This window comes from Notothenia rossii (genome assembly GCF_949606895.1).
Source record: "Notothenia rossii genome assembly, chromosome: 6".
Taxonomy (NCBI): domain Eukaryota; kingdom Metazoa; phylum Chordata; class Actinopteri; order Perciformes; family Nototheniidae; genus Notothenia; species Notothenia rossii.
This window is the reverse complement of record NC_136909.1, coordinates 34882525-34908488: the sequence shown is the minus strand read 5'-3', so window position 1 is coordinate 34908488 and position 25964 is coordinate 34882525. Positions and strand designations below refer to the sequence as shown.

General features: G+C 41.9%; 1 protein-coding gene across 1 annotated transcript in view; it reads left to right on the top strand.

Moving 5' to 3' along the window:
• The window catches only part of wdfy3 (WD repeat and FYVE domain containing 3), a 104169-nt gene that overhangs the window by 52657 nt on the left and 25548 nt on the right, over positions 1 to 25964 (top strand). The window contains exons 20-41 of the mRNA XM_079689878.1: positions 1704 to 1975; positions 3308 to 3489; positions 4868 to 5099; positions 5182 to 5342; positions 7333 to 7444; positions 7560 to 7750; positions 8354 to 8506; positions 9182 to 9255; positions 9361 to 9522; positions 10493 to 10587; positions 10794 to 10914; positions 11003 to 11220; positions 13542 to 13732; positions 14254 to 14388; positions 15605 to 15784; positions 16133 to 16366; positions 16467 to 16566; positions 19096 to 19256; positions 20956 to 21185; positions 23048 to 23157; positions 24078 to 24260; positions 25695 to 25852. Coding sequence (XP_079546004.1) covers positions 1704 to 1975; positions 3308 to 3489; positions 4868 to 5099; positions 5182 to 5342; positions 7333 to 7444; positions 7560 to 7750; positions 8354 to 8506; positions 9182 to 9255; positions 9361 to 9522; positions 10493 to 10587; positions 10794 to 10914; positions 11003 to 11220; positions 13542 to 13732; positions 14254 to 14388; positions 15605 to 15784; positions 16133 to 16366; positions 16467 to 16566; positions 19096 to 19256; positions 20956 to 21185; positions 23048 to 23157; positions 24078 to 24260; positions 25695 to 25852 — 3655 coding nt within the window. The remainder of the gene's footprint in view (positions 1 to 1703; positions 1976 to 3307; positions 3490 to 4867; positions 5100 to 5181; positions 5343 to 7332; positions 7445 to 7559; positions 7751 to 8353; positions 8507 to 9181; positions 9256 to 9360; positions 9523 to 10492; positions 10588 to 10793; positions 10915 to 11002; positions 11221 to 13541; positions 13733 to 14253; positions 14389 to 15604; positions 15785 to 16132; positions 16367 to 16466; positions 16567 to 19095; positions 19257 to 20955; positions 21186 to 23047; positions 23158 to 24077; positions 24261 to 25694; positions 25853 to 25964) is intronic.

The window sequence follows — 25964 nt, the reverse complement described above, 5'->3', positions numbered from 1 at the left end:
TTTGTTCTGATGTTTTTCTTTGTAGTTCTCATCATTTGTGCAAGCAAAAGAAAAACAACAACACCTTAAACCCAAACACCCCAGCCGCAGACCTGAAGTTAAAATTAATCTGTGACGTTATGGTCGATTTTCTGGAGCCTCATTTAGTATTTATGAAGCACAGCTAGAATTCCCCCCCCCCCCCCCTTCTCATCCGCCTCCTCCGCCTCTCCTCATCGTCTATCTGCTCTCCACTTTTCTCCCCTGCTTTAATCTCCCATCAGAATCAGAATCCATTTATGATAGTAGCAGTGGGGAAATGTAAAGTGTTACAGCAAAAGCTAACTTATTCAATATAGAGAAGAATATTAAACATTAGTAATAATACAAAGAAAATAAAGACAATTAAGTACACATCTATGGCTCAAGGACAAAAAACAAATAACATATATTTAAATAACTAAGTGACATAACTAACATTATAAAAACGTTTGGACCTTTATAACAATTTATATTTTTCACACTTATCTCAACTCTTTTCCTCTTCTCCTTCCTCCCGTCCTCTTATCTCTTCTCCCTGTCTCTCTTCTCTTCCTCTCTCGTCTCATCTCCTTTTATCCTCCCTTCTTCTCTCATCCATCTCCTCCTTCTCGTCTCATTTCCTCAGCTGTCCTCTCTCACCTCTCCTTCTTTCCCCTCCTCCCCTTCTCCTCCACTCCTCTATTAATCGAACCCCCCGCTCACGCACTCATACATTACTATCATTTGCTCCATCTGTTTACCTATTCATCCGCTCCCTCTGCACTCATCCCCCCCACACTCTCCTCCTCCTGTCTTCTCCGGCCAGTCACTATTTATAGACCTCGCTCTTTTCCTCCCTCATTTCTTCCCCGTCACTCACATCCTGCTTTTCTCCTTTCTTTTCATCCCTCACCTCCGTCTCCAACCCTCCATGCTTTCTTTGTCTCTTTTCCGCCATGCCATACTCTGTTCCTTCTTTACTGTTTTTTTTTGTCTCTTTTCTCGCCTCCTTTGTTTCATTCCCCTTCTTCCTTTCTCTATCCCACTCCTATCTGACCCATATCCTTGGATGACATCCTATAGAAGCTCATTCATCAAAAATAGCCCCAGTTTTCTCAGTCTCACTGAGCTCCACAACATCTACTGATATACAGAACAAATATTCCCTTTGAACCAAGTCCACAGCCTCAGTATGACTGCAGCGTATGAGCCTCCACAGCCTTCACAAATCAGACGTAATGTTGGGTTTGTCCTCCTGTAAGGCCTTATTTCTAAAATCTATCCTGGCTAGTTGTGGCTGTGTGCCAATTTTAATTCGGTCCAGTTTTGGCAGACACAGTGTATCAAAAATATCTAAATGAGGGTTGCACAATTATTGTAATATTTATCGAAATCACAATATGGTAAGTGCATTTTTCAAACCGCAGTAAGCGCAATATTGGGTAAAAGTTAAATAAATGAAATTATCTGAATGAAGTTAAGTTAAAGATTTATCTGCCTACAATGGTGTTCTAAATATCTAACCCTACAGCACCTCTTTTAACCCTCTGTCTGAAACCAGAGCCCAGTCTGCTCTAATTGGTTAGCTGGCCGGTTCTGTGGTGATTGGTCAACTGATTAGAGATGACCCGCCCCTTAGCCTATCACTGACAATATGATGGAGCGCTAGCCAATAGAAGCGTGAGTTTTACATAACGATGAAGTCAGAACTTGTTATTAACCCCTTTTCCTCCATCTTTCCTTCTTTCACCTCCAGGGGAGCGCTTGTTTCCTCCTCCGTCAGGCCTCAGCTACTCCACCTGGTTCTGTGTGGAGCGTTTCAGCGCCGCCCCTCACGCCCACCCGGTGCGCCTGCTGACGGTGGTGCGCCGGGCCACGTCCTCAGAGCAGCACTACGTGTGTTTGGCGGTGGTTCTCTCCACCAAGGACCGCTCGCTAACCGTCTCCACCAAGGAGGAGCTGCTGCAGTCATACTGTGAGTACAGCAGGAACACATAACATATGTAAGACAACAGGACAATGTGACCTTGGAAAATAATGAACCAAGACATCAGAAATGTGTCCTCTGGTCAGAGATTTTATTAATAGAAAAACGTGACTTTCATGAAGCATATTCAGCCTATACACCAACAATGAAACACGTGAGCACATACTACAGTTTTGAAAAATCTGATATAATATCTGAGATAACAGAAAGTGCTGCGTTTTAGTTTAATAATTACAGTTAAGCTCGCACACACTATTTTATGAACATATATGTTCAACTGCTGAATTAAAAAAAGAATAAATGAACGAAAGAAAGTGAAAACTACAAAGCAAATTCAGGCAACAGGCGAATAGATTAACATTCAAAGTATTAGCCTACAGAACAGTAGGAATTGTAAATCTGCTCCGTTTACAACAAACACAATATGCTCTTTTTAATGTTCTTAGTAACCTTGAAATCCTGCTGGTAATGCCCATCTTTTTAGATATGTTCCAGTTATCTGGTTACATCTTTTTGATGTAACTATAGTGGAATACAGTTATCTTTGTGTGTGTCCTGATTACGTAATACCATTACATGTAATCTGTTTCTCCCCAAGCCGGAGTCCAAATAGTAAGCTTAGTAGGAGTGAATACAATGCGAGTTTAGTTGTTATGGAATCGGCCACAGGGTGGGACTCTGCAGTGATGGAGTCATCATTGATGATGCATACATAAACACAGTAAGAAGAATGAAGTTATACAAAAAAGGGAGAAAATATTGATCTATTCTAACAACTGTATTAAAAACTTCAAAAGAAAATAGACAAGCAATATAGATATACAAAAAGGAAAGTAAAATAATAAAATGACTTTTTACTTAAAAATCAAATATGTGCAGACCTCAAGTGGTAGAGCTGTGCATTTCTTAAAAGAGGTTGCATTAAACAGAATTCTGCACAAATCTTTACATGATTTAGCAAACCTAATTGCAGAAATGCCCTGATAGAAACTCACCATGGAACCTTTCCTTTGCTAAGTTTGACCTGAACACAATTCACAACTGTGTTGCATAATTGCCAACATATTTTAAAAGATGTGTCAAAAAGGCAGAATGTTAATAATTTATCTTAAATGACATATGAGTGTATAGCTTCTCTCCCAATTGTTCCTTCACACAGGTTTCCCTTCTGAATGTGTGGACTGATTTTCTGCATATCTATAAATCAGTGCCTTGTGGGATTACACTCAGTTACCCAGAGGTCATGTTTTGACGTCTGACTCATCGATTCTCTCCCCCCCCCCCCCCCCCCCCCCACTCCTCCCTCCCCCCGTCAAGCAGCGGACGAGTCGAGTGAAGAAGCCGCCTTCTATGAGATCCTGCCCTGCTGCGCACGCTTCCGCTGCGGAGAGCTGATCGCAGAGGGCCAGTGGCACCACCTGGTGCTGGTCATGAGCAAAGGCATGCTGAAGAACAGCATGGCCACTCTGTACCTGGACGGACAGCTCATCAGCACTGTCAAGGTAAACTCATTGGCTCAATCGTGTCATATAGTAAAGTATACTCAGTAGTTTGCACAGGGAAATATTGTTTAGAATCAGTACAAGTACAAATACAGGGAATTTGAAATGGTGCATACATAAACCCAATATTAGAATAAAATATAATTGTTTTTTTGTAAAAATGCAGAAGTAAAATTAATAAATAATAAAGTGTGTATGAAAAATTAAGTTATAAAAAAGAAAAAAATATATAATTATTTTTATTTAAAATAATTGACATAGGAATAAGGCATTTACTCTGAATCAATATAATATTTCAGAATTAAAAGTGGCAGAGCTTTGTAGTCATCAAAGAGGAAGCAACCTAGCAGAAATGTACAACATATACCTATATTTTTGTTTTATAAATGTATATTTTGTATTTAGTTATCCATATTTTATTTCAGTTGACTAACCGTTTTTCATTGGTACATGACTATATGTTCAGAATCTGATGGTGCATAGATAGAATAATAAAGGGAAAATATCTCACTCATCAAATAAATAAAAAACTAGTTGCTTGTACAATTAGCTAAACAGAGCGTTATGTCGATTCAGAAGATGTACAGAAACACATTTTCTAACTGAGACTTCACACAGTCAGTCAGTGCGCTGTGATGTGGCTTGTGGTTTGGTGACTTCAGATTCTCCTGAGATTAGAGTTCAGAGCGGGGGAACGGCGCAGCAGACCACAAGCCTCAGCCTCCTCTCCGCACTGCTGATAACAGCGGCTTCATTTCCTGCCGAGCTCCTCAAACAGGAAACCACGAGCCGCTCATATGCCTGTCATGCGTCTGTGTGCATGTGACAGTCCTTGTGGCGGTGTTTTAGGGAAAACAAATCCTCTCTCATAGAATCCCTCTGGTACTCTTCAGTTACTCAATAAAAAGGCCTGATTATGCTTTTTGGGCTATATCGACTTGTATAGAGTTTTGTGCTTATAAATGGTCTGCACAGGCTAAAATCCCAACATGTTAGCTACATAAAGTATCTTTGAGTTTCTTGAAAAGCGCTTGTGAGAGTGCTGTGCTCACCCAGGGGGAAAAACGAAAGGAGATGGGGGATGTTTGAAAATAAGGGTTTAATCAGCCGCAAACGAAAAATGAGGGGCAACATGAAACAGTCCACACTATGGCTCGCCATGTAGGGCTTCTCAGGGCTGGCGTTAGCTCCTCCAGGACCCAGCCTACTGTGAGAGACCAGCACCAGGTTACCAACATGCTTTTATTTAGTGAGCCACCCCCATCACTCCAGCAGCCGGCTCTTTAACCACACCCTGCTGCCACAGCGCTCTATAAATCAAATGTATTATTATATTATTATGTATTATTATGATTAAAAACAAGCTTCTCTCTTCCAGCTGCACTATGTCCACAGTGCTCCGGGAGGCTCTGGCTCCACCAACCCCCCCGTGCTGAGCACCGTGTACGGGTACGTGGGCACGCCCCCCGCCCAGAGACAGCTCTCCAGCCTGGTGTGGCGTCTGGGGCCCAGCCACTTCCTGGAGGAGGTGCTGCCGGCCACCAGCGTCGCTGCCATCTTTGAACTGGGACCCATCTACGTGGGCAGCTTCCAGGCCGTCTACCTGCCCTGTGAGTGGCCCTCAAAGTGTCACTCTTATTCCTTTCAGTTCACCGAATGCTCCGTTTATCATTTAATATTTAATTTCTCAAGGTAAAGACTCGAAGACGGAGGTAGCCCCCGCATCCCCGGTAGCGTTGGTACCAGAGGAGAAGGTGTCCTTCAGTCTGTACGCGCTCTCGGTCTCCACTCTTACCGTTGCCAAGATCAGGAAAGTCTACAACAAACTGGACAGCAAGGCCATCGCCAAACAGGTCAGACCGCCCGCTGCTCGGCAGGTTGAAACTCACCATGCTAGTATTGTATTATTCTAAAGCCACTATTTGTATAACCACATCTTTGAGATGAATTGGAGCATTTTCCACCTGAATACAGCTGCACTATGGCTTTAGAAAAGGAGGATTTTCAAATGAAAAGTCCTTGTCTGGGCTGGATTATAGGGTGAGGGTCATGTTCTCCTTTAAAAAGAAAAGGAGAACATGAGCCAGTGTCACAGGCCACCTTGTGTACTACAGAAGTCCCATCGCTGCAACATATCTGTCATCAATTTTTTTTTTTTGTACAAAAATTCAAAACAAATTCAGACTGAAGTCAGAATGAGTAAATCTGGCGTCCCAATTGTCAGTACCACATCTAAAACAGAGTTGTTAAGTACTTTCACATAATAATAAAAAACACATTTAAATACACACAGAAAATGAATTGGACTAAACACCAGCCACTAAACACTAAACTAAGAGAGTTAAACAAACAGGTAATGAAACATATTATAAAGTGAGAAAAATGTGTTTCAAAAGAGATTGAAAAGAGCAGACAGAGTTTGCAGCCCTGATCTCCTCAGGCAGGTCGTTCTAAAGTCCATGATTCCTGACAGCGAAGTGTTTGGATCGACCAGGGAGAAGGGACATAAGGCAATGAAAGGTCAGATACATAACCTCTCAGGGCTGCGTAAGTAAGCAATAAGATCTTTAAATGGATTCTAAAGGTAGCCAGTTCAAGGAAGCCAGGATCGGTGTGATGTGGTCACTTTGACTAGCCTGAGTTCATTCCTAGAATCAGAGTTTTGGAAGAACTGGAGGCAGAAGAGAGTTCTTTACTGACGCCAGGGAGGAGCAAATTCCAGTTATCTAATCCACTGGTGATGAAAAACAGTTTCAAGGTGTTTGGGACATTCAGGCGTTTCTAGCAGCAACAGGGTCAGTGAAAGACAGGATTCACGGTAAAACATTAAGGTAAAATAGAATTTAAAAAAGAATAATAATACAAACATTTAAAAATAAAGTGATAAAGTAACTGAAACAGGATATCACAGTCAAATGTTGAGCATTTGAATGGACCTATGTACATATTTGGATTGTTATCTGGCTTATACTCCATTATGTAATACCATAAAGCACTTGTATTAGAAAAAGTCCCTTCTACAAAGTGATTCTAATTTATTGAAATGATTGGGACATTTTGGATTGTTGTTAGTAATCTAACTATTCAGTACCATTCAAGTGATAACTGAATACTTAAATATATGTCGTTTTGTAGATTTTCTTTGGTTTAAACTTTGGTTAAAATTCAAATGTTTGTTTTAAAAGCAGATTTACTTTTTCTTCTATGTAGGTTTCTACTGCTCACTCACTATTTCTAAATAGTTTGTACACACACTAATAAATGTACAGGTCAAACACACCCAGAACATTTGCAGCCAATCTACTTGCATGAATGTTCATTCAACGATATGTTTACATTTACAATGACTAACACACCATGTTATTATGCGTGTGTTACAGCTCCAAATGAGCTCCCTCCTCCGCCATTATCTCTTTTCCTCACCTGTCGACTTATTTCCCAGGATGCTCCTCTCTCCCTGCTATGCCTCGGCCCACGGCAGCTCAAAAAAAACAGCAAAAAAGTGCAGAGGCAGCATTTCAGCTGCCGCAGAGACTTGTATTATAACAGGAAGAGAGCGTTTATAGCACTGAAATACATCAGTGTTTTGTTTTTAAAAAACAGTCATCACCAGGTCCTATTAAAACGTGGGCAAAATGCCATATTACATTTTTCACAGTTTTTTTTTTCTTGCTTTTTCCCATGTATCATTCTAACCTGCCTAATAAACGCTTTTAAAGAAGCCTCATTGTTATACCTTTCCTTGTTGTGTGTTATATAGGTTTGTGTGTATGTAAATGTTCTGCAAAGGCTAAAATCCCAAAGTGTATGTGTGTGTGTGTTTTCAATGTGTTCCCTCTGCAGCTCACTGTGTCCTCTCATGAAAACGCCACTCCTGTCAAATTGATCCATAACGCCGCCGGCCATCTCAACGGACCAGCACGTACCATCGGAGCTGCCGTCATTGGATACTTGGGTAAACCATAATGTCATGAAGAAATACACATTTCTTTTGTATGTCAGAAGCTCCTGAATATGAAATGTACGTGTTAGATCTGCAGCTTTTCTGAAGAAAAACACCCTTTTTTCAGGCGTCCGTGCCTTCGTGGCCAAACCCGTGGCCACCAACCTGCAATATGTTGGTGGGGCGGCAGCCATCTTGGGCTTGGTTGCCATGGCGTCAGATGTGGAAGGGCTGTATGCAGCTGTCAAAGCTTTGGTGTGTGTTGTAAAGAGCAACCCCCTGGCCAGCAAGGAGATGGAGCGCATCAAAGGCTACCAGGTGAGACACAGGTTTAACAAAGTACTGATATTTTTAGTTTTTTGTTTGAAATCCTTCCTATTACCAACATTTGCTCTCATTCATATCATTCGTTCTCACTGTGGGATGCGCCTCCCATACTGTACGTATCCCATTGTGAGATGTCTCACTTGTGCTACTCTGAGAACCGGGGTTACGCTGGTAACCTACAGTCTTTTTTCATTGACTTAGTTTGTCAGAAACAGGATAAATTAAACAAGACAAAGCAACATGACCTTGTGCTTTTAATCTGAAAGGAGTTTTTTAGCGTTTATTTTTTTTTCATTTTACGTGAAAGAAATAAAAAATAAAATAAAATGACCAGTTTTTAAATGTACAACATTCTCAGTTTAAGTGTTATTTATATTTCAATTTGGTCGCTTATTTTTGCTGATTTGTTTCCTTAACTCAGCTAATTTTAGTTCTTGATAAATATATTCCACGATGGCTGTGATCTTGAACTAACTGCTGAATGCACAATCAAAAGTACATTGTAGTAGTCAGAAGTGTCACGTGGCATTGTAAGCAAATAGACTGGCCTAAAATAATTGCCATAAATGCCATTTTATTTTCTGTCTTTTTCAGCTGCTGGCTATGCTGCTGAAGAAGAAGCGCTCGCTGCTCAACAGCCACATCCTCCACCTCACCTTCTCTCTGGTGGGAACCGTGGACAGCGGCCACGAGACCTCCATCATTCCCAACTCCACCGCTTTCCAGGACCTGCTCTGTGACTTCGAGGTGAGGCAAAGGGATCCACCATGCCAGCAAATGCTAATACAATTACCAAACTCACCAAATATATTTAGACTCTTCAGCGTTTCTGCAGGTGAGACCACCATTTGTGACCCCCTCTATAAAATCACTTGGATGTCACAACGCCTGATCCCGAGATAATCTTGGATTCATCTAAAAAAAACTGGTGTTTTGGTCATTTGGGGGTTTTTGGTTGATTTTAAACAAAGTCCTGGCTTTCAGAATATTAAACTTTTATATGCAGACGATAAATACATTATCTAATCTTTTTAAGACAGGGTGCCAACTTCAGCGACCACCGTCACACTCTGGTCAGCACCGCTACCCCTCCCTCCTTACGGCTTCATAACATAATGAGTGACGTGTCCCACACTTTGTCTAATTGCTGATCCCTCTTTTGCAAGGATCATAGTGAATTATAAGTCCCAAAGTTGTAAGACATTAACATTGTTTTATATTTAAATGAATACATATTAGAAATTAGAGTCAAATATCAACAAGAACAAAAAAATAAATAATTCTAGTTTAAAAGGGTGTGGCTGCTGATGGTGCACTAAGTCCAGTTCAGAGAACATAACGCTGTGAGGGAGGAGTTCATAGTTCATGGCAGGGATGTGTTTGTGTCTCACTCTGCTCCTTTTCTCTCCGTCTGCTCCTCAGGTGTGGCTCCACGCTCCCTACGAGCTCCATCTCTCTCTGTTTGAGCATTTCATCGAACTGCTGACAGAGTCCAGGCAAGTGCCCAAACTCTTTTTGTTTGTTACACAGTTTGCACTTACATTTCTGCGAAGAAGCTAAAATCAGATGTAACTGTGTTAACCACTTTGTCTATCTAACAGCGAGGCAGCTAAGAATGCCAAACTGCTCAGGGAGTTCCAGCTGGTCCCCCGGCTGCTGCTGACCCTGAGGGACGCCTCCCTGTCCCAGCCCACCGTAGCTGCCATCAGCAACGTGCTCAGTCTGCTGCTGCAGGGCTTCCCCAACCAGTACGATCTGCTGAGGTCAGTACAGATATACCTATACATGGAATAACCTTCTTATCGGTGCTGGGGTGGTTTTCAAAGAAAGTAATGCATTACACATCACTAGTAATGCCGTACTTTACTAAATCACTCACTGCTGAAAGTAATTACTCGTTAGATTACTTTTGGATTACTCTGTGTAATCACCTGAGATGCACCAGAAAACCAAATGGCAAATAACAATATATAGTTAAATCTCATGTATGCCCTGATCAGCACAAATCCTTCATCTAATAAGGAACATTCTATACGCAATACATCTGTTTTCTGCTCTTTATATCAATGAGATAATTTTGTGTTTGGTAACTGTTATGCAATTACTGCTGTTATCAACAGTAACGTGATACTTTACTGTGTTACAAACAAATGTAACGAGTTACCCCTAACCCTCTTTCTTTTACATCTTAGTGAAGCATGATAAAGTAACAATGGGATATTCAAGTTGTTCGTAAAGGCACACATTCACACCACAAATCATCACAGCAAAAGCTTTGCTTGGGCCTTGCACTTGGTCAACCACTGACCACAGAAGGAAACACATTTACACGATACAGAGTGACACCACATTATGCACTAAGCAGACTTTTTTATTTTTATGTTTAAAAAGTCTGCTTACCACTTGATGGTAGTAATAAGCTAGTTTCTGATATCCCTTTTTTTTTTTTTAAGAAAAACAGTCAGGCTACAGAATACCGAGAAAATGATTGTTCTAAATATGGGTTTATCACAAATGTCTGTGTGCCACATCTATCTGACATATATATTTTTGGGATTTGACTTAGTATCTAACCTCATGTAGATCATAGCATTAAAGTGCGCAATTTCAAAAAATTATAATAATAATTGTAAAACACATTTTATTTAGATTATTCTCAATGCTTGTCTTAAAAACTGTCAAAAGTAAAGCAAAAAACACAAAGCAACTTAGCACTTTTTTTTCACCTCCCAGGTTTGGCCAGTTCATCTCTTCTACTCTTCCCACATTTGCTGTATGTGAGAAGTTTGTCGTCATGGAAATCAATAACGATGAAAAGATAGATGGAGGTAAGGAAAAATGAAAGGATTTGGCCACCTCAACAAGGATGTTATTGCCTGTTTAATACAAGAGCAGGTATTAAGAATCATATTTGGCAAATCAAATAGATGAATGAATGTTCGGTTATGAGCCGTTTTAGCCTGCTTACAGTATGGTTGAGGAATTCTCTCACTGATATGTCTCTTCCCTTCTGGAAACGTCTATATGTCTCCAGGTAATGACGATGATTTCGGTGGTCTCCTGTCAGCCAACATTATTCTGCTGAGAAACCGACTGCTTGACAACCTGCTCAGACTGCTCTTCACCACCAAAGAGAAGTGCACTGTCAACGCCCAGTAAGTACCGCTAATAGTCCACCTTGATGCTTGGAAAATGTATTGTTCTGTCAGTTTACCACATGTGCTCTCTTTCTTCCCCCTACAGAGCTTGTGAGGAGCTGGTGCGGACGCTGGGCTTTGACTGGCTCCTGATGTTCATGGAGGAACACCTTCACTCGAGCTCGGTCACGGCGGCTCTGTGGATCCTGGTGGTGCTGCTCTCCAACCAGTCCATCCTCAACCGCTTCAAAGAGGGCCTGTGTGGGGGGGGCTGGCTCGACCACACCGACATCGTCCTGACCAATAAGATTGGCTCAGTGCTGGGTGAGTGAGTGCACGAGACTGGGGCGGTTTCCCGACCTCAATGGCGACACAGTTTATGGAACACATTACTAACTCTGAAGTTGGATTCATGAATGGAGGAGGTGTGCTTGATTTACCCTAAAGTGACCCTATTATGCTTTTTGGGGTTTGGTCTTTCCTGTATTGTGTTCTATAGGTACAATGAAACGTGCTTCTATTGGCTAGCGCTCCAACACATTATACGTGACATCTCTAAGTGGTTGACCAATCACAACAGAGGCAGCCAGCTAACCAATCAGAGCAGGCTGGGCTCTGGTTTCAGACAGAGGGTGAAAAGAGGTGCTGCAGCACAGGCCGTATGAGAAAAATAAAGACCTTTTTGAACATTAAAGCACCGTAGAGGCACAAAATGCAAATATGAACCTGAAAATGAGCATAATAGGGCCCCTTTAATTGATGCCATAATGTCTAGACACTTGAGCATTTTCTCATCATAAGGGGACAGTTTCCACATAGCGCCTTTTTCTGAGGGCTGACATCTCTTTCAAATTTGTTTTAAATGTGGAGGGATCAAAAGCCCTCACATTTTCACATCACTGTAGAAATTGGATGTTGTTTTTGACAGTATCTACTGTATCATAGAAATACCATAAGGCCCATTTCTATGAGCAGATCGAGCACCCTGAATGTTGCTGACAGTGAGTATGTGACTTAAATCTCTGATTTCGTCTGAATCTCGTCGTCCTCGCTCTCCTGCTGTCAGATTAAGTGTTGACAAGCTCAATTGTACAAAGTATGAGAGAAAGCATCTTGCAATAGTTGTTACGGTGAAAAAAGTCTACAAACAAATATAAAGAAGCACAAACGGTTAATGAATCCAAGGAGGCGAAGCTTGACCTAGTTGTAGAGATATTGTCGTCATAGGAGCAATACAAAAAGTGCTGGGAGTTTATTTTTGATGAAAGGCTTGACGGATGCTCTCCCTAGTGCCTCTTTGGCAGAATAAGGCGCTCTGTGGACACGGGGCCTACAGTCAGAAGCATGTGGTAATGATGTGCACTGTAAATACAGTATGTTGTAATATGGCTCAGCAGACGCCTCTCCTCACTCTGGCAATGCTTTCCGTCGGAGTTGGCCTTCGTTCAGTAAACAGAAAGCTGCGCAGTTTGTGCGCCTCACAGCCAAGGGTTCGTCTTCTCATTTTTTTGCCCCCCGCAATCCCTGCTGCTGGTGCTGCGACTGTAGTCCTACCTGAGCTCAATGCTTCCCAGCCTGGTCACTTTTAACTTAACTTGACTTAAGGCACTGTTATCCTTAAATTCTTTACTATTTAAGACAAAAATGCACTCACAAATGTGCATTCCACTTTGACTAATCATCATCTTAGCGGCATCAGGTTGAGAAGCATTGATTTGGCTTGTAAAAACCTTGCTAATTAGTGCCATGGCCTTACAGAATCACCACTGCTGTAGGATCAGAATGCGTGCTGTCAGGTTGAAGCCCTTACTGTAGATTTGATTTGATCCGTAGTCCAGCTCAACCAAGTCCTTATCTTTTGAGTTATTTAGCTGTTACTCAGGTTTAACTCCTGCCTGATGAGTTAGATACAGTTAGATACGGTGGTCGTCAAGGGCAACCGCGCCACAACGGCCAAAAACACTTGAATTTGGAGAATCGCACTGCAGTTTTAAAACGATGCAAATAAAAAACACAAATGTGCCGAAACACATGAAAAAGAGGGAACATCTTCACCAACTCGACAAAACATGCGCTACTAAAAGCGCTGCATAAACAAAAAGCTCAAAACACAAAGGAAACGGGGACACTTAAAAGTGATGCTATGCTTATAGCAGATCTTCAATAATATTGGAAGGAATCATGTGATCGCATTGTTCAAATATGTTGGTAACATTTACATTTTTGGTACGTTTCCAGTGACAATGACGGTTGGCAACTTTATAATCCCAGAACGTCAACAGGTGCTCTGGTCCCAGCTGTGTGCATCCCTTTTTAGTGTCCCTGTTTCCATTGTGTGAGCTTCTTGCAGCGTTTGTTCATTTGCATGTTTTTTGGTAAATTTGTGTTTTTTTATTTACATCGTTTTTGAAAGTGCAGCGCGTTTCTACCAATGGAAGTTTTTTCTGCCGATTTGCACGGGTTGGCCACCTTAGACAGCGGATCCTGGGTTATTACTGTGACCCCCCTTCCTTGATAAACCTGCCCCCAACAGCTGTATTCAGAGCAGCAGAGATCCCTTAGACAGAAGGCGTATGTCACCTACCGACATGTTCAATATGCTTAACTTGTACCCTCTTCACTCTTCGTCCTCTCCCACTTTTCAGGCTTCAACGTGGGCCGGAGTGCTGGCGGGCGCTCCACGGTGCGGGAGATCAACCGGGACGCGTGCCACTTCCCCGGCCTGCCCGTGCTGCAGACGCTGCTGCCCAAACACACCAACGTGCCGGAGCTCTACTTCCTGCTCATGGCGTTGTTCCTGCAGCAGCCCGTCACCGAGCTGCCGGACAGCCTGCAGGTACATGTCAGTATGCCCAACCTTTTTATTTTTCTAATTATACAGAATTGTACTCAACAAATGAATGTATTGTCCCCTAACTAATATTCTTTACTTGCCTCATTGCACATTATCCCTTACATACTGTATACTCTAAATACTCTCTGTTTAGTGTCTGGGCCTACATTCCAAAGCTTCACATACACTGAAAAAACTGTAATGTTGACTTTAGTTAAATGTATTCTGTCAACAAATGTCGGTTAATTAAGTTAGTTGAAAGCAATAATATTACGTTGAACTTAATGATTTATTGAAACACTATAAAATGTTGTTTTATTTCCACTTAATATTATTGCTTTCAACTAACCTCATATGGTTATGTGAAATCTGTTGAAATAATACATTTGATTAACGGCCACGTTTCAGTTTTTTCAGTGCAATTTATCGTTGTGTCCCATTTCACATATCTCAATGATGTCTTATGATTGTACTTGTATTTTCAATCTGTTGGTGAGGATGTGTGTTTCTGTATTTCCTGTCAGTTTGACCTGGACTCCCTCTGGACGTTCATTTTTGGCATACCAGCCTCTAGTGGGACAGTGGTAGGCTCCATCCACAACGTGTACACCGAGGCTGCCTTCTTGCTGCTGGCCATGCTGCGCAGCATGCTCAACCTGGTGAGGAACACCCTCCAGCCTACACTACACTCACTTACACTAAGATCATTGGAGTGTCATACTGTAAGTCATTTTTGTTGTGGAATAATTTGCCTAGGTATTCAACCTTTGACACAGTTCATCATTTCCTCTTTTCACTGTCTCCTTTCTCATGGCATAGGTCTACGGCCTTGGGTATAGCTGCTATCTCTCTTAAGGAGGGGCAGCTTGGGCGCATTGTTGTTGCCAGCTTATGACCAAGCACAAGTTGACATGAGATAGTTTTTTGTTCAGGGACATCTAGAAGCCCTTCTTTTTAGGAACGTAGGTTCCCTGGCGCACATTCCTTTCTATGGACGACAGCTCTAGTTAGATTCAGGGTCCATATTTGTTTAGTCTCGCTGAGAAAGAATGTTGATTATTACACTCCGAACTAGTTAAAACCTCGAACTACAGAAGAGTTCTTCAAAATTGATTGTGGCCTCTCTACCATGTGGTCAAACCGTGGCCCGTAACATGTCTTGTGAATTCTCCGGCCGAAGCTCCAAATAAACCGTCAGTGTTTGCCATCAAAGCTCCAGCTCTCCTCGTGTCTCTCTGACTCCTGACTCCAATTGCTTCAGAAGTTTCCCCCACAATTTTAATATCCATGTTATTGCCATTTTCAAAAATAACATAATCATCCTAATAACATATACATTGCAAATAAAAACAACACATTACACACTTGCATAATGTATGTAAATACTGTCCTATGTTCACATATATTGTCTTTTCCTAGAAAGTTGGTCTATTTTTCAGGATTATTATTCCAACTACATATTTAAGAGACATATTTACACATCTTTTTAGCAATTAAATCCAACACAAACAGATAACATGTCAGTCTATTAGTCATTTTTAAGTGGTGATTTCCCAACAGTTCCTGCCTGGATTCTTTAAAAGCATGATTTTAGGCTCCATTAATCCAACGAAAATGACTCGACACACATGCTATTTTCATCCTCATTCAAACACACCTGGGAGTTTTCAGTGGCTCTCAAAGTGCTCTTTGCTGAGAAGCTACACTCGACCTCCTGGGAAATTAGAGCCTAGCGCTCCCTCGCGGCACAGGCTGCTACTGAACAAGTTCACTTAAATCCTCCAAACCAGTCTAAGATTGAAAAACCAGCACTTTCATTGCTTCTAGATATGAAGCTTGAATAAACAGTTTGTTTTCCTTTGCGTCTCTTTCCAGCCATGGCAGTCAGAGGAGGAAGGCTCCTGGCTGCGGGATTACCCGGTCACCCTCATGCAGTTCTTTAGGTATCTTTACCACAACTTGACCGACCTGGCGTCTATGTGGCACAGTGCTGAGTTCCTCTGTGCCCTGGCAGCGACTGTCTTCCCTTTCAACATCAGACCCTACTCCGAGATGGTAAGGCTCTACAATTGTTTTCGGAAGCCATAGAGTGGTGGAAGTAAGCCTCACAAGTCTCCCTTTTAAAAAAAATTCAATACAAAAAACAATGGGAGTTTTCCATTGGAATTTCAAATATGCCAGAAAATAAAACGTACACACAAGTTTATGATCAGTTCTGTTTAGCAGGATAGCAAGTTATAAATAAATGTTAAAAATCACCCCAATCTTTAACAAGCTGTAGAGTGTCAGTGTCTCAAATGTAAATGCTTCCCTGTAATAAAGTGTCATGTCATGTGTATCCTGCATGATCCTGTTTTTAAAATAAAATCTTGATAAGTTCTCTTCACCCGCCTTCTGTTCCAGGTCACTGATCTGGACGACGAGGCGGGGTCTCCCGCAGAAGAGTTCAAGGCCTTTGCCGGGGACTCCGGTATGAACCGCAGCCAGTCTGAATACTGTAACGTGGGCTCCAAGACGTCTCTAACCAACCACCCTGCCAAAAAGTACGTCTTCGACTTCATGAGGGTCCTGATCATGGACAACCTCTGCATGACCCCGGCCAGCAAGCAGACGCCCATCATCGACCTGCTGCTTGAGGTGAGGACGCACCGTCCATAACTTAAATCCAACAAACGATTCCTTCCCATCATAATTCTTAGTTTATTAATGGTTGCAAATGTGTGTTTTGTGCTGCCAGGCCTCCCCTGAGCGCTCCACCAGAACCCAGCAGAAAGAGTTTCAGTCCAACATCCTGGACGGTGTCATGGAGCATCTTCTGGCTGCTGATGTGCTGCTAGGTAAGACTACAAAAAATCAGGCCCTTTTTATTTTCCTCACCACTCTTCCTTCTTGTACTTAAGTAAAAGTAAAAATACAAGAGAGTAGGGATACTCTGTTACAAGTAAAAGTCCAAAAGTCTTAGCATCAAAATATTATATACTTAAACTAAAGTAACGAAAGTAAAAATACTCATTATGCACATCTAGATACTTCACACTGTCCGTTCCTATGTTGTTTCATGCAGGCTTTATAAACGTGAACAAATAGTCCACCACAGTGACAAATATAATACTCAATTACCAAGGTTTGAATGAGAAGACAACTTTTTTTTCCAGCATGGGTATTACATACATTATGATGATTTGGCAGAAATGGCACTGATGAGCATGCTGCTGGACAGCTTGGACACATTTCTCCGATGGCCGCAACACGAGTCAGCAAATCACACTCTTAAACCCGGAGAACTGCAAGCATCTTCAGTTTTCTCAACGGCTTCTTGAGTTATATATAGTCTGCAGTCTATTACAGCAAAGTACAATACACCAACATTATAGGCTATACAAAACATTTATATATATTTTATTTGTATCCTTTAATATGCATCACCTCTGACCTCATTGGCTCTGGTTTCAGACAGAGGGTGAAAAGAGGTCCTGCAGCACACCATTGTGTTCTTTTTAACCAAATATCTCTCAGAGGGGAGTGGGGAATGGCTCCTTATTTTCATCTAAAGCAGGGGTGCCCAACCTTTTCTGAACCGAGAGCTACTTTTAAAGTTGCCAGTCTGCTGAGATCTACCAGTCCAAATAGAGAGTCGTAGCAATTACTGACAGCCTACTACCGGGTAAATACACACTTCTACTTGTATAAAACTGACCTTTGTACGATGAATACTTCATAAAATACTGCAGATCCTTTATCTTACCTCTTTCTAATCTACACACATACAAGTATTTAACTGAAGTTACACAACCGTGTTGTTGATACATAGTTGGAGGTTATTCACACGTCACATACTACAGTGGGTAATGTTTTCAAGAAACATTGAACAGTGCTGCCACATATGACACAGGGAAAAAAGAAAATACACTGAACCCTATCTTTGCCATTATTTAAAAATAGTGTTGCTACAAAAGTATAAATTAGGCTTACTAATAACACAACTCAGATCTGAAGCTACACAGGAATCTGCTGCCAAAGTGCAATAAAAGACAAAATTAATAGAATCAAACCCATTTGTTGTTGCATTTTATTAGAGTATAAAGAGAAATGCCTTTCAAATAGGATGCAAGCAACACTAGTTTCTTAACCTGAATTGATAATAGACTAAAATCAATTTAAACAGAACAGATCTTAATGTTTGCATTCTTATACCATTTTGTACAATAATTAAAATGAATAAGTTCAAACAAACTCAAACTTACAGCTGATTAATAACAGTATCTAACTTGAGTTTTTATTATATCAAAACCTGTTGAAATGCTACTGTTATTTTTACTGTCCCCCAGAAGCGCGTCGGCAGCCTCCAGGAATACATCTTTCACAACTTCGCCGTCTTTGAAAGACTTCATGTGTTTCGCAAGAACGTGACTGACACGATAAGATGCTATGGTAGCAGCCTTGCTCTTGTTGTTGGGCCTGGTGAAAATGGACTGCTGTGCATTTAGCTGTCCTTTCAGGCCCCTCCCCTTTTGGGAGCCTAGGGCAGAATTAGAAGGGAATTCCGTCTTGTAGCGTGTGTGCACTGTTTTGAAATGCCGCTCCTAAATTACCCTTCTTCGATAAAGCCACGCTCGCATTGCAGATGAGACAGATGGACTTTGAATTGGAATAGATACAAAAATAATCATCCTTCCACTCGGAGTGAAAATTATATATTTTGGGCTTTTTTGCTTCTGCCATACTTGCGGTCTTGTGTGTGCAGACTGTCCCTCCTGTTGACACGGACAACGTCAGCGAAATAGTTTCGACTGCCCACCAGCCCCGCCCCGACACATGCGGTCACGCCGGCCAATCACAAAGCTTTGATGCGTTCAAGTGCGTTATTCTGGCACAGGCAGATTATGTTACAGGACATTAACGATAAAACAGAATATTGTTGTTCTATTTTTAGACACATCTCGCGATCGACTGGGAATCTCCCCTCGATCGCGATCGACTGGTTGGGCACCCCTGATCTAAAGTAACAGACAGAGAATCAGCACTTTGGAAACAGGGCTGAAACAGAGGGGATTATGGGATGCTGCAATCATCTGTTTGGTATTTCGAGCCAAACACTTCAGAGACATGTTTTGAATATGTCTGAAACCTATAATATATTGATGAAAAACAGTATAATAGGGGACCTTTAAAAAGATGATAACATGTCACAGTAGAGCCACAACATCCAAATATGATCCTGCAAACGAGCAGAATAGGGCCCCTTTAAACCCTTTTCATTTCTTCAGTAATGTGATTCTACTGTAAGATGAAGAATTCTTAGAATAGTTGCACAGGAGTCACAGAAAATGGCAGCTGATCGCCTCTCTTGCTGCTCCTCCTCTCAGGTGAAGATGCCTCTCTGCCCCTCAGCAGCGGGGGCAGCTATCAGATTCTGGTCAACAACGTGTTCTACTTCACCCAACGCGTGGTGGACAAGCTGTGGCAGGGCATGTTCAACAAGGACTCCAAGCTGGTGGTGGACTTCATCGTGCAACTCATAGGACAGGTACAAACCAACAAATCTTCAAGATCCAGAATGTGTGTGTATTTGCAGCAATGAGGTTCTTTTTGTTGTTGACGAAAGGAAAATATACAAAACATTCAGGTTAAAAACAACAGTACTTACAAAACAAATATGTCATACAGTATAAATCAAGGATATTTTTGGACTTACGGTCATAAGAATATATTTAAGGTCAGAAGAGTATAAAGTTAGTCAATAAAATTAAACGGGTGTGAATTTATTTGATGTCTGTAAACCTAGCAAGGGTATATTGTATTGATGTCTCTCTATGACAGATTCCCCTCCTGTGCCTGCAGTGTTGCTGCAGGCATGAGGAGGCCAGACTACATTTCCCATAGTTGAAGTTTGGCTGTGTACCAGAGTCAAATCATAACAACCACACGTATCAATCCGACACACAGGCAGTCTCTCAGGGAAATGAAACAGTCTGTCTGTGAGTGTTACTGTGAGTATTACTGTGAGTGTCCACTTAATGTAACCAGTGCACACACTCAGCATAAATGAGATAAGCAGCAGCCATCTGACTGCAGCCCTCAGTTTCTCTACCGCCCTCAGTTCCCCCCGTAACAAAGTGACATCACTATGTTACAACTGCGCTTATATTAGCTAGCGCTCCAACACATTTTACATGATGGGCTATGGGGCGGGACCTCTCTTCATGGTTGACCAATCACAACAGAGCGGGCCCTGGTTTCAGACAGAGGGTGAAAAGAGGTGCTGCAGCACAGGCAGTATGAGGAAAAAGAGCTTTTTGAACATTAAAGTATGGAGAAATGTCACAGTAGAGACACTAAATACAAACAACCTGAAAAAGAGCATAATATGTCCACTTTATTGTAGAGATTACACTGACTATAGATAAAACTCCACTTCAAACATCTTTAAAAATGTCCCTTGAACTCCAAGGTTAAGTTAAAAGAAGAGCATTAGAGTCATGTGTTTGGATTTGGATCCTCCTTGTCATGCTTCTGAACAGACTACTGTGCAAGTGAGAAGATTAGGAGATTATGCTCTGAAATCAATGTGTCCAACCATAATGCGTCCTTGTGGCTTGGAAACGTCCTGGAGTGATTAGGGATTAAGAAGCACTTCATGCTGAGTCATGCAGAAGGAATTACAATGTATTTACATTTCCTTTAAATCAGTGGACACATGACACACGTAAGTACACCCAATACAACGGGTGCTTGGTGAATGTGGCAACCAATTTATGAACTAAGTAAGGTTTTAAAATGATTTATTTTGATAGTGCCTTTGCATCTATTGCATCTTAACGACTCAGTAGATATAATATCAATAAAAACTCACGTAGCTGCACTACCCTGTGCAACTTCCAACTTCTCACAAGACTAAACACTGTGACTTTTTAGTGTCCTAAACATCAAATCTTGATGGAAGGAAGCCTGTTTTACAAATATGTATCCACATTAAGTCTTTAAGCAGTTCTCTACTCAGACACAGAAACAACAACACAACAAAGCTACATTCACAACCCTCTGAGGACTTAACCCAGTTCAGCCCTGGTTGCTCAAACAAATCTTCTTTCCCATGCTGAAAGATTTCCACAGCAGCTTTATCCACATGCAGAGCACAGCAGCGTACCAGCCGCACAACTAAACATCTCTTATTTTTACATTATTGCTCTGACCTCCTCCACCTGTTTGTTTTCTTCCTCCTACAGTCCAAGCGGCGTTCCCAGGGTCTGTCCCTGGACACCATCTACCACTGTCTGAACCGGACAGTGCTGTACCAGCTTTGTCGACCCCACAAGACGGTGGCTCAGCAGGTGGCCCTGCTGGACGCCCTGAGGGTCCTGACCGTCAACCGCAACCTGGTGCTGGGGCCGGGCAACCACGACCAGGACTTTGTGGCCTGCCTGGCTCACTGCTTCATCTGCCTGCACAGCGGAAGGTAAGGCCCCGGGGCTAAAAGAGTCTTTCTCTGTACTTGTGTGATAGTGTTTTCTGGCACCATCTGGAATATTCGCGCTCATAAACTGTGTAAGGATGAACTTCACCGCTCAGTCTGACCACACTAACCGGCAGCAAAATGTACCGTCTGCTCGTCGGATCTTCTCAAACAAATGGGCTTTAGGTCTTTGTTATGATAGTTAAAGAGGCCCTATCTTTTGGGGTTTTCCCTTTCCAGTAGTGTGTTATAGGTTTTTGAGAAGACCAGCATACCTTTTTACATTGTTACAGCAAAAGTGAAGATAGAGACAAAGAGATAAAACACTATTAGAAAGGGCATGCACATAATGTTTATTTAAAAAATAAAATAACATTCGTACTACATTTCCAATTTACATATTGCACTCAAGTGTTATTGCACAACAGTGGTGTCGTAGTCTTTATTTGTTTGTGTTTTTACATCATTAAATATTGATGTAATTTCACAGCATGGGTGTCATAGTCTCTATTGTGACGTGTGTGGGGGTTACCAGGGGACATGGTGGTTGTACAGACCTGCGGTATCTCTCCCTGAGACAACACGGGTGCAGCAACCTGAAGGAGCTGCAATGTGCGGACAGGGTGTCCTGGAGGGGGAGGGACACATTGTCTAGAGGGGAGGACAGCTTTTCTGCCATTCTCCTGTCTCCCACCACCTCCACAGTGTCCAAAGGACTCCTGTCTCCCACCTCCTCCACAGTGTCCAGAGGACTCCTGTCTCCCACCTCCTCCACAGTGTCCAGAGGACTCCCCAGGACAGAGCTGGCCTTCCTTAACAGTCTGTGCAGTCTCTTCCCGTCAGCAGCCGAGATGCAGCAGCCCCAGCAGGCCACGCCTTAAAAGATGGCTGATGCCACAACAGAGTCATAGAAGGTCTGCAGGAGGCCCCCCTGCACCCCAAAAGACCTCAGTGTCCTCAGCAGATACAGTCTGTTCCTTGTAGAGAGAAAGGGAGCAGTGCAGTTATCCGAACAATCCAGTTTATTGTTCAGATGAACACAAAGGTATTTGTAGGATTTCACAATCTCGATGTCTGCTTCCTGGATTTTCATTGGGAGACTGTTGGTGCCGTCTTAAGTCCACCACCAGCTCCTTGGTCTTCCCTGCGTTGAGCTGGAGGTGGTTCCTCTGGCATTAGTTCCCTGTACTCCCTGTAGTCCTCATTAGAGATGAGGCAGACGATGGCCGAGTCGTCAAGAGTACTTCTGAAGGTGTCAGGTAGCAGTGCTGTGGGTGAAGAGAATGTGCATGTAAATGGTCTGCAAAGGCTATATTGCAAAGTATAGCCCCCCCCCCGAAACTCCTCCATTGGACTCCTTTGTTTACTTCTGTAACATAATAACATCACTATGTATCACACACACTTCTATTGGCTGGCAGCATATTTTACATGATAATTTAAGGGGCTGGACATCTCCAAGCAGTTGATTCATCTCAACAGAGCCATTTTAATAATATTTTGTTTACATTTGGTTCCTCAGCTCCATCTGTTCCACTCCTAGGGATTATTTCTGAACAGATCTGGCTGTGACTAGTATTATACCATCAGTTTACCACCGACTCTCACACTTGTTTTCTGTGACTCAGACGGTGATTGTGTCAGTGTTTATTTTAGTAGAGTGTGTCCTTTCCAAAAGTGCAGCAGGTGGGTAGAATCAGATTTTCCTAGCCTGCTGGGGACACAATATGCTGTAACACATACGCTGACACTGTACGACTACAGACAGCAGTCTGCAGAGAAGCCAAACAATCCCACCCCCCCTCCCCCCTCCACCTACTTCTCTATATGTGGCAGTTTAGCAGGAAGTCTGTTTGTCTCTGCAGCAGCGTGGAGGGCTTCGGTCTGGAGGCGGAGGCCAGGATGACAACCTGGCACGTCATGATGCCCACGGAGAACGAGACGGACACTACGCACAGCCAGGACGTCAGCGAGGGTGTGTGTGTGTGTGTGTGTGTGTGTGTGTGTGTGTGTGTGTGTGTGTGTGTGTGTGTGTGTGTGTGTGTGTGTGTGTGTTTTGGCGATCAACATTTCTCATTAATATTTTTGCCTTTACCAAACATTTTGCTAACTACAATTGGATATGATTAACCCAGATGTGCATTCAGATTTAAATATCTGTTTTCTACATTACACCCATATTACGCTGTTATTACACCAATATTTCACATTGATACACCCCTTTTACACCTTTTTTACACCCAAGTTACACCCATATGACACCATTGATACACCCGTATTACACCCATGTTACACTGTTTTTTGTATGATACTGTTATTAGACCCATATTACACCCATGTAAAACCAATATTACTCTGCAACTACACTGTTATTACACCCATTTTACACATGGCCATGGCCTGTCAAATGACTGTATCCTACAGGGTATAGAAACCATGTAAGGGTCAATTGTGCACCCCTATTGTCAACCAACCATCTAAATGATTATCCCCTGGTGAGAAAGCCAAACTTTATACATTTGTTAAAAATAGAAATATGTTTTTCAAACACATATTCCAAAGTCTTATTGTGTACAATTCTTTTTAGAAACATGTTCTCTTAGATTTTTTAGTCTTAGGTCTATCTGTATAATTTATTTTCTCAAATGTTACTTTAGTATTATTTCCAGCTTCTCATGTCGGACAGGCTTAATTCCAATTAATGAGTGAGACAAATTCGGACTCAAATTCAGCACATTGTTATAGTTTGCGGGATTTTAAAACCTTATTCAAAGCAATATATATTAGTAAGGGTGTCATGATACGTGTATAACATATGTGTGCTTTTTTGTGTTGCAAAAAATTCCAAATCAAAGTATTGTAGGAATAATAGTAAATGTTGTGCTCCCTCCACAGGGCGGCAGCTGCTGCTGAAGGCGGTGAACAGGGTGTGGACGGAGCTGATGCACAGCAAGAGGCAGATGCTTGAGGACATATTCAAAGTGTCTCTTCCCTGCAACGACAGAGGACACGTGGACATCGCCACGGCCAGGCCCGCCCTGGAGGAGCCGGCCCTGAAGAGCTGGCAGAACCACCTGGGTGAGGCACACACACACACGTCAAGATACAAAACACACTAACTGGCTGTGCACTAGCTCAGTATCTCTGATCCATGTCTGTGAGTTTTATTTCTTACACACTTAAAGGTGGGGTAGGTAAGTTTGAGAAACCGGCTCGAGATACACTTTTTGTTATATTCCATGGAATGCTCTTAACATCCCGATTAGCAATGAATATCTAAAGTGCTTTGACAAAAAATTCATTAAAAAAGTCACCTGTGGAAGCCGTGGTACTGTAAAAAGTACGACCAATCATTTTAGCCGGCCCGGCTAAAATAACTGGATGGCCTACATGCCTGTCAGCCTTCCATCTGTGCACAAACTTATCTCGTGCCCTCATTGGTCATGTGCGCGTTCGTGTGTGTTGGAGGAGGGGCTCTGTAAGGAAGTGGCAGATTTGTTCCGGCTTTTTATTTTCAAATTCTAGCTGGTTTCTCCAAAATTACCTAACCCACCTTTAATGTTACTTGACAGAATAATGTTCAGTGTTAGCTAGATCTTCAAAATGGACAATAAGAAAAAAATTGTAAGAAAACTTGAAAAGACTCATAAAGAATATGCACAAGATTAAGTAATTAAGAAAATGTATACGAGAAATCCGTCTTGGAAACAAGCTGTATATTAATAAAAAACAGTAAATATGAAAGTGACAGCAGCCAAAGAAAGGGGAAAAAAACGTTTATTCAAACGACATTCATATTGAGACAAACATTTAGCCACCGTCACAAATTATTTTATTTTTAAGAGACTGGTGTGGGTGCCTTCAAATTGTCTGTGTAAAATGCAACTAGCAACACATAACTGAATATTTAACCCTTAAATGGTTTCCGTGTCCATTGGGATACAGTCATTTTACTGGCTGCTTCCATGTGTAAAATGGCTGCAATAACAGTGTAATACTGGTGTTAGATGGGTGTAATATGCATGTAATAACATGGGTATATTATGGGTGTAATACAGGTTTAATACAGGTGCCATAGGGTTTTAAAAGGGGTGTATTAATGTGTAATACGCATTATAATAACAGTAAAATATGGATGTAATGTAGCAAATAGCAACTTATTGATTGTACATAATATCTATACAGTACGTGATTGTCCATTTAATGGTTACATAGCTAGAAAATCTTGCAGCTCTTTTTTTGTGTTTTAATGCAGCCATTAGTCATGAGAGAAGATTTTATTTTTACAATTTTGTTTTGGTACAGTAGATCTATTGTTTCAGTCATCTTTTTACCCAGGTTTCAGAATAACATTTGCTTCATTTGGCAGTTTTACCACAGTTGTAATGTTAAGATAAAACATTCCAAATAATATAAATGTATTTTGTCAGCATCTTACCTTGAACTCATCTTGTTCAAATGGCTTAGTGGGAAAACGCTCATGTAGACGCTTTGTTTTTGTGTGTCTCTCAGTCCATGAGAAGAAGTGCATAAGTCGCGGGGAGGCAGCGGCGCCAGTGACCCAGTCCAAACTGTCCCGGGTCAGCAGCAACTTCGGCCTCTCCAAGCTGACAGGCGTCCGGCGCAACAAGAGGGAGAACAGCCTGAACAAAAACAGCCTGTCTGCACAGGTACACACACAAACAGCTGACACAGCAAATGTACTCATTAAGGCTGCACTATCTGGGAAAGACTTAACTACAATTATTTATGACTGATATTGCAATTACATTATAGGAGGTA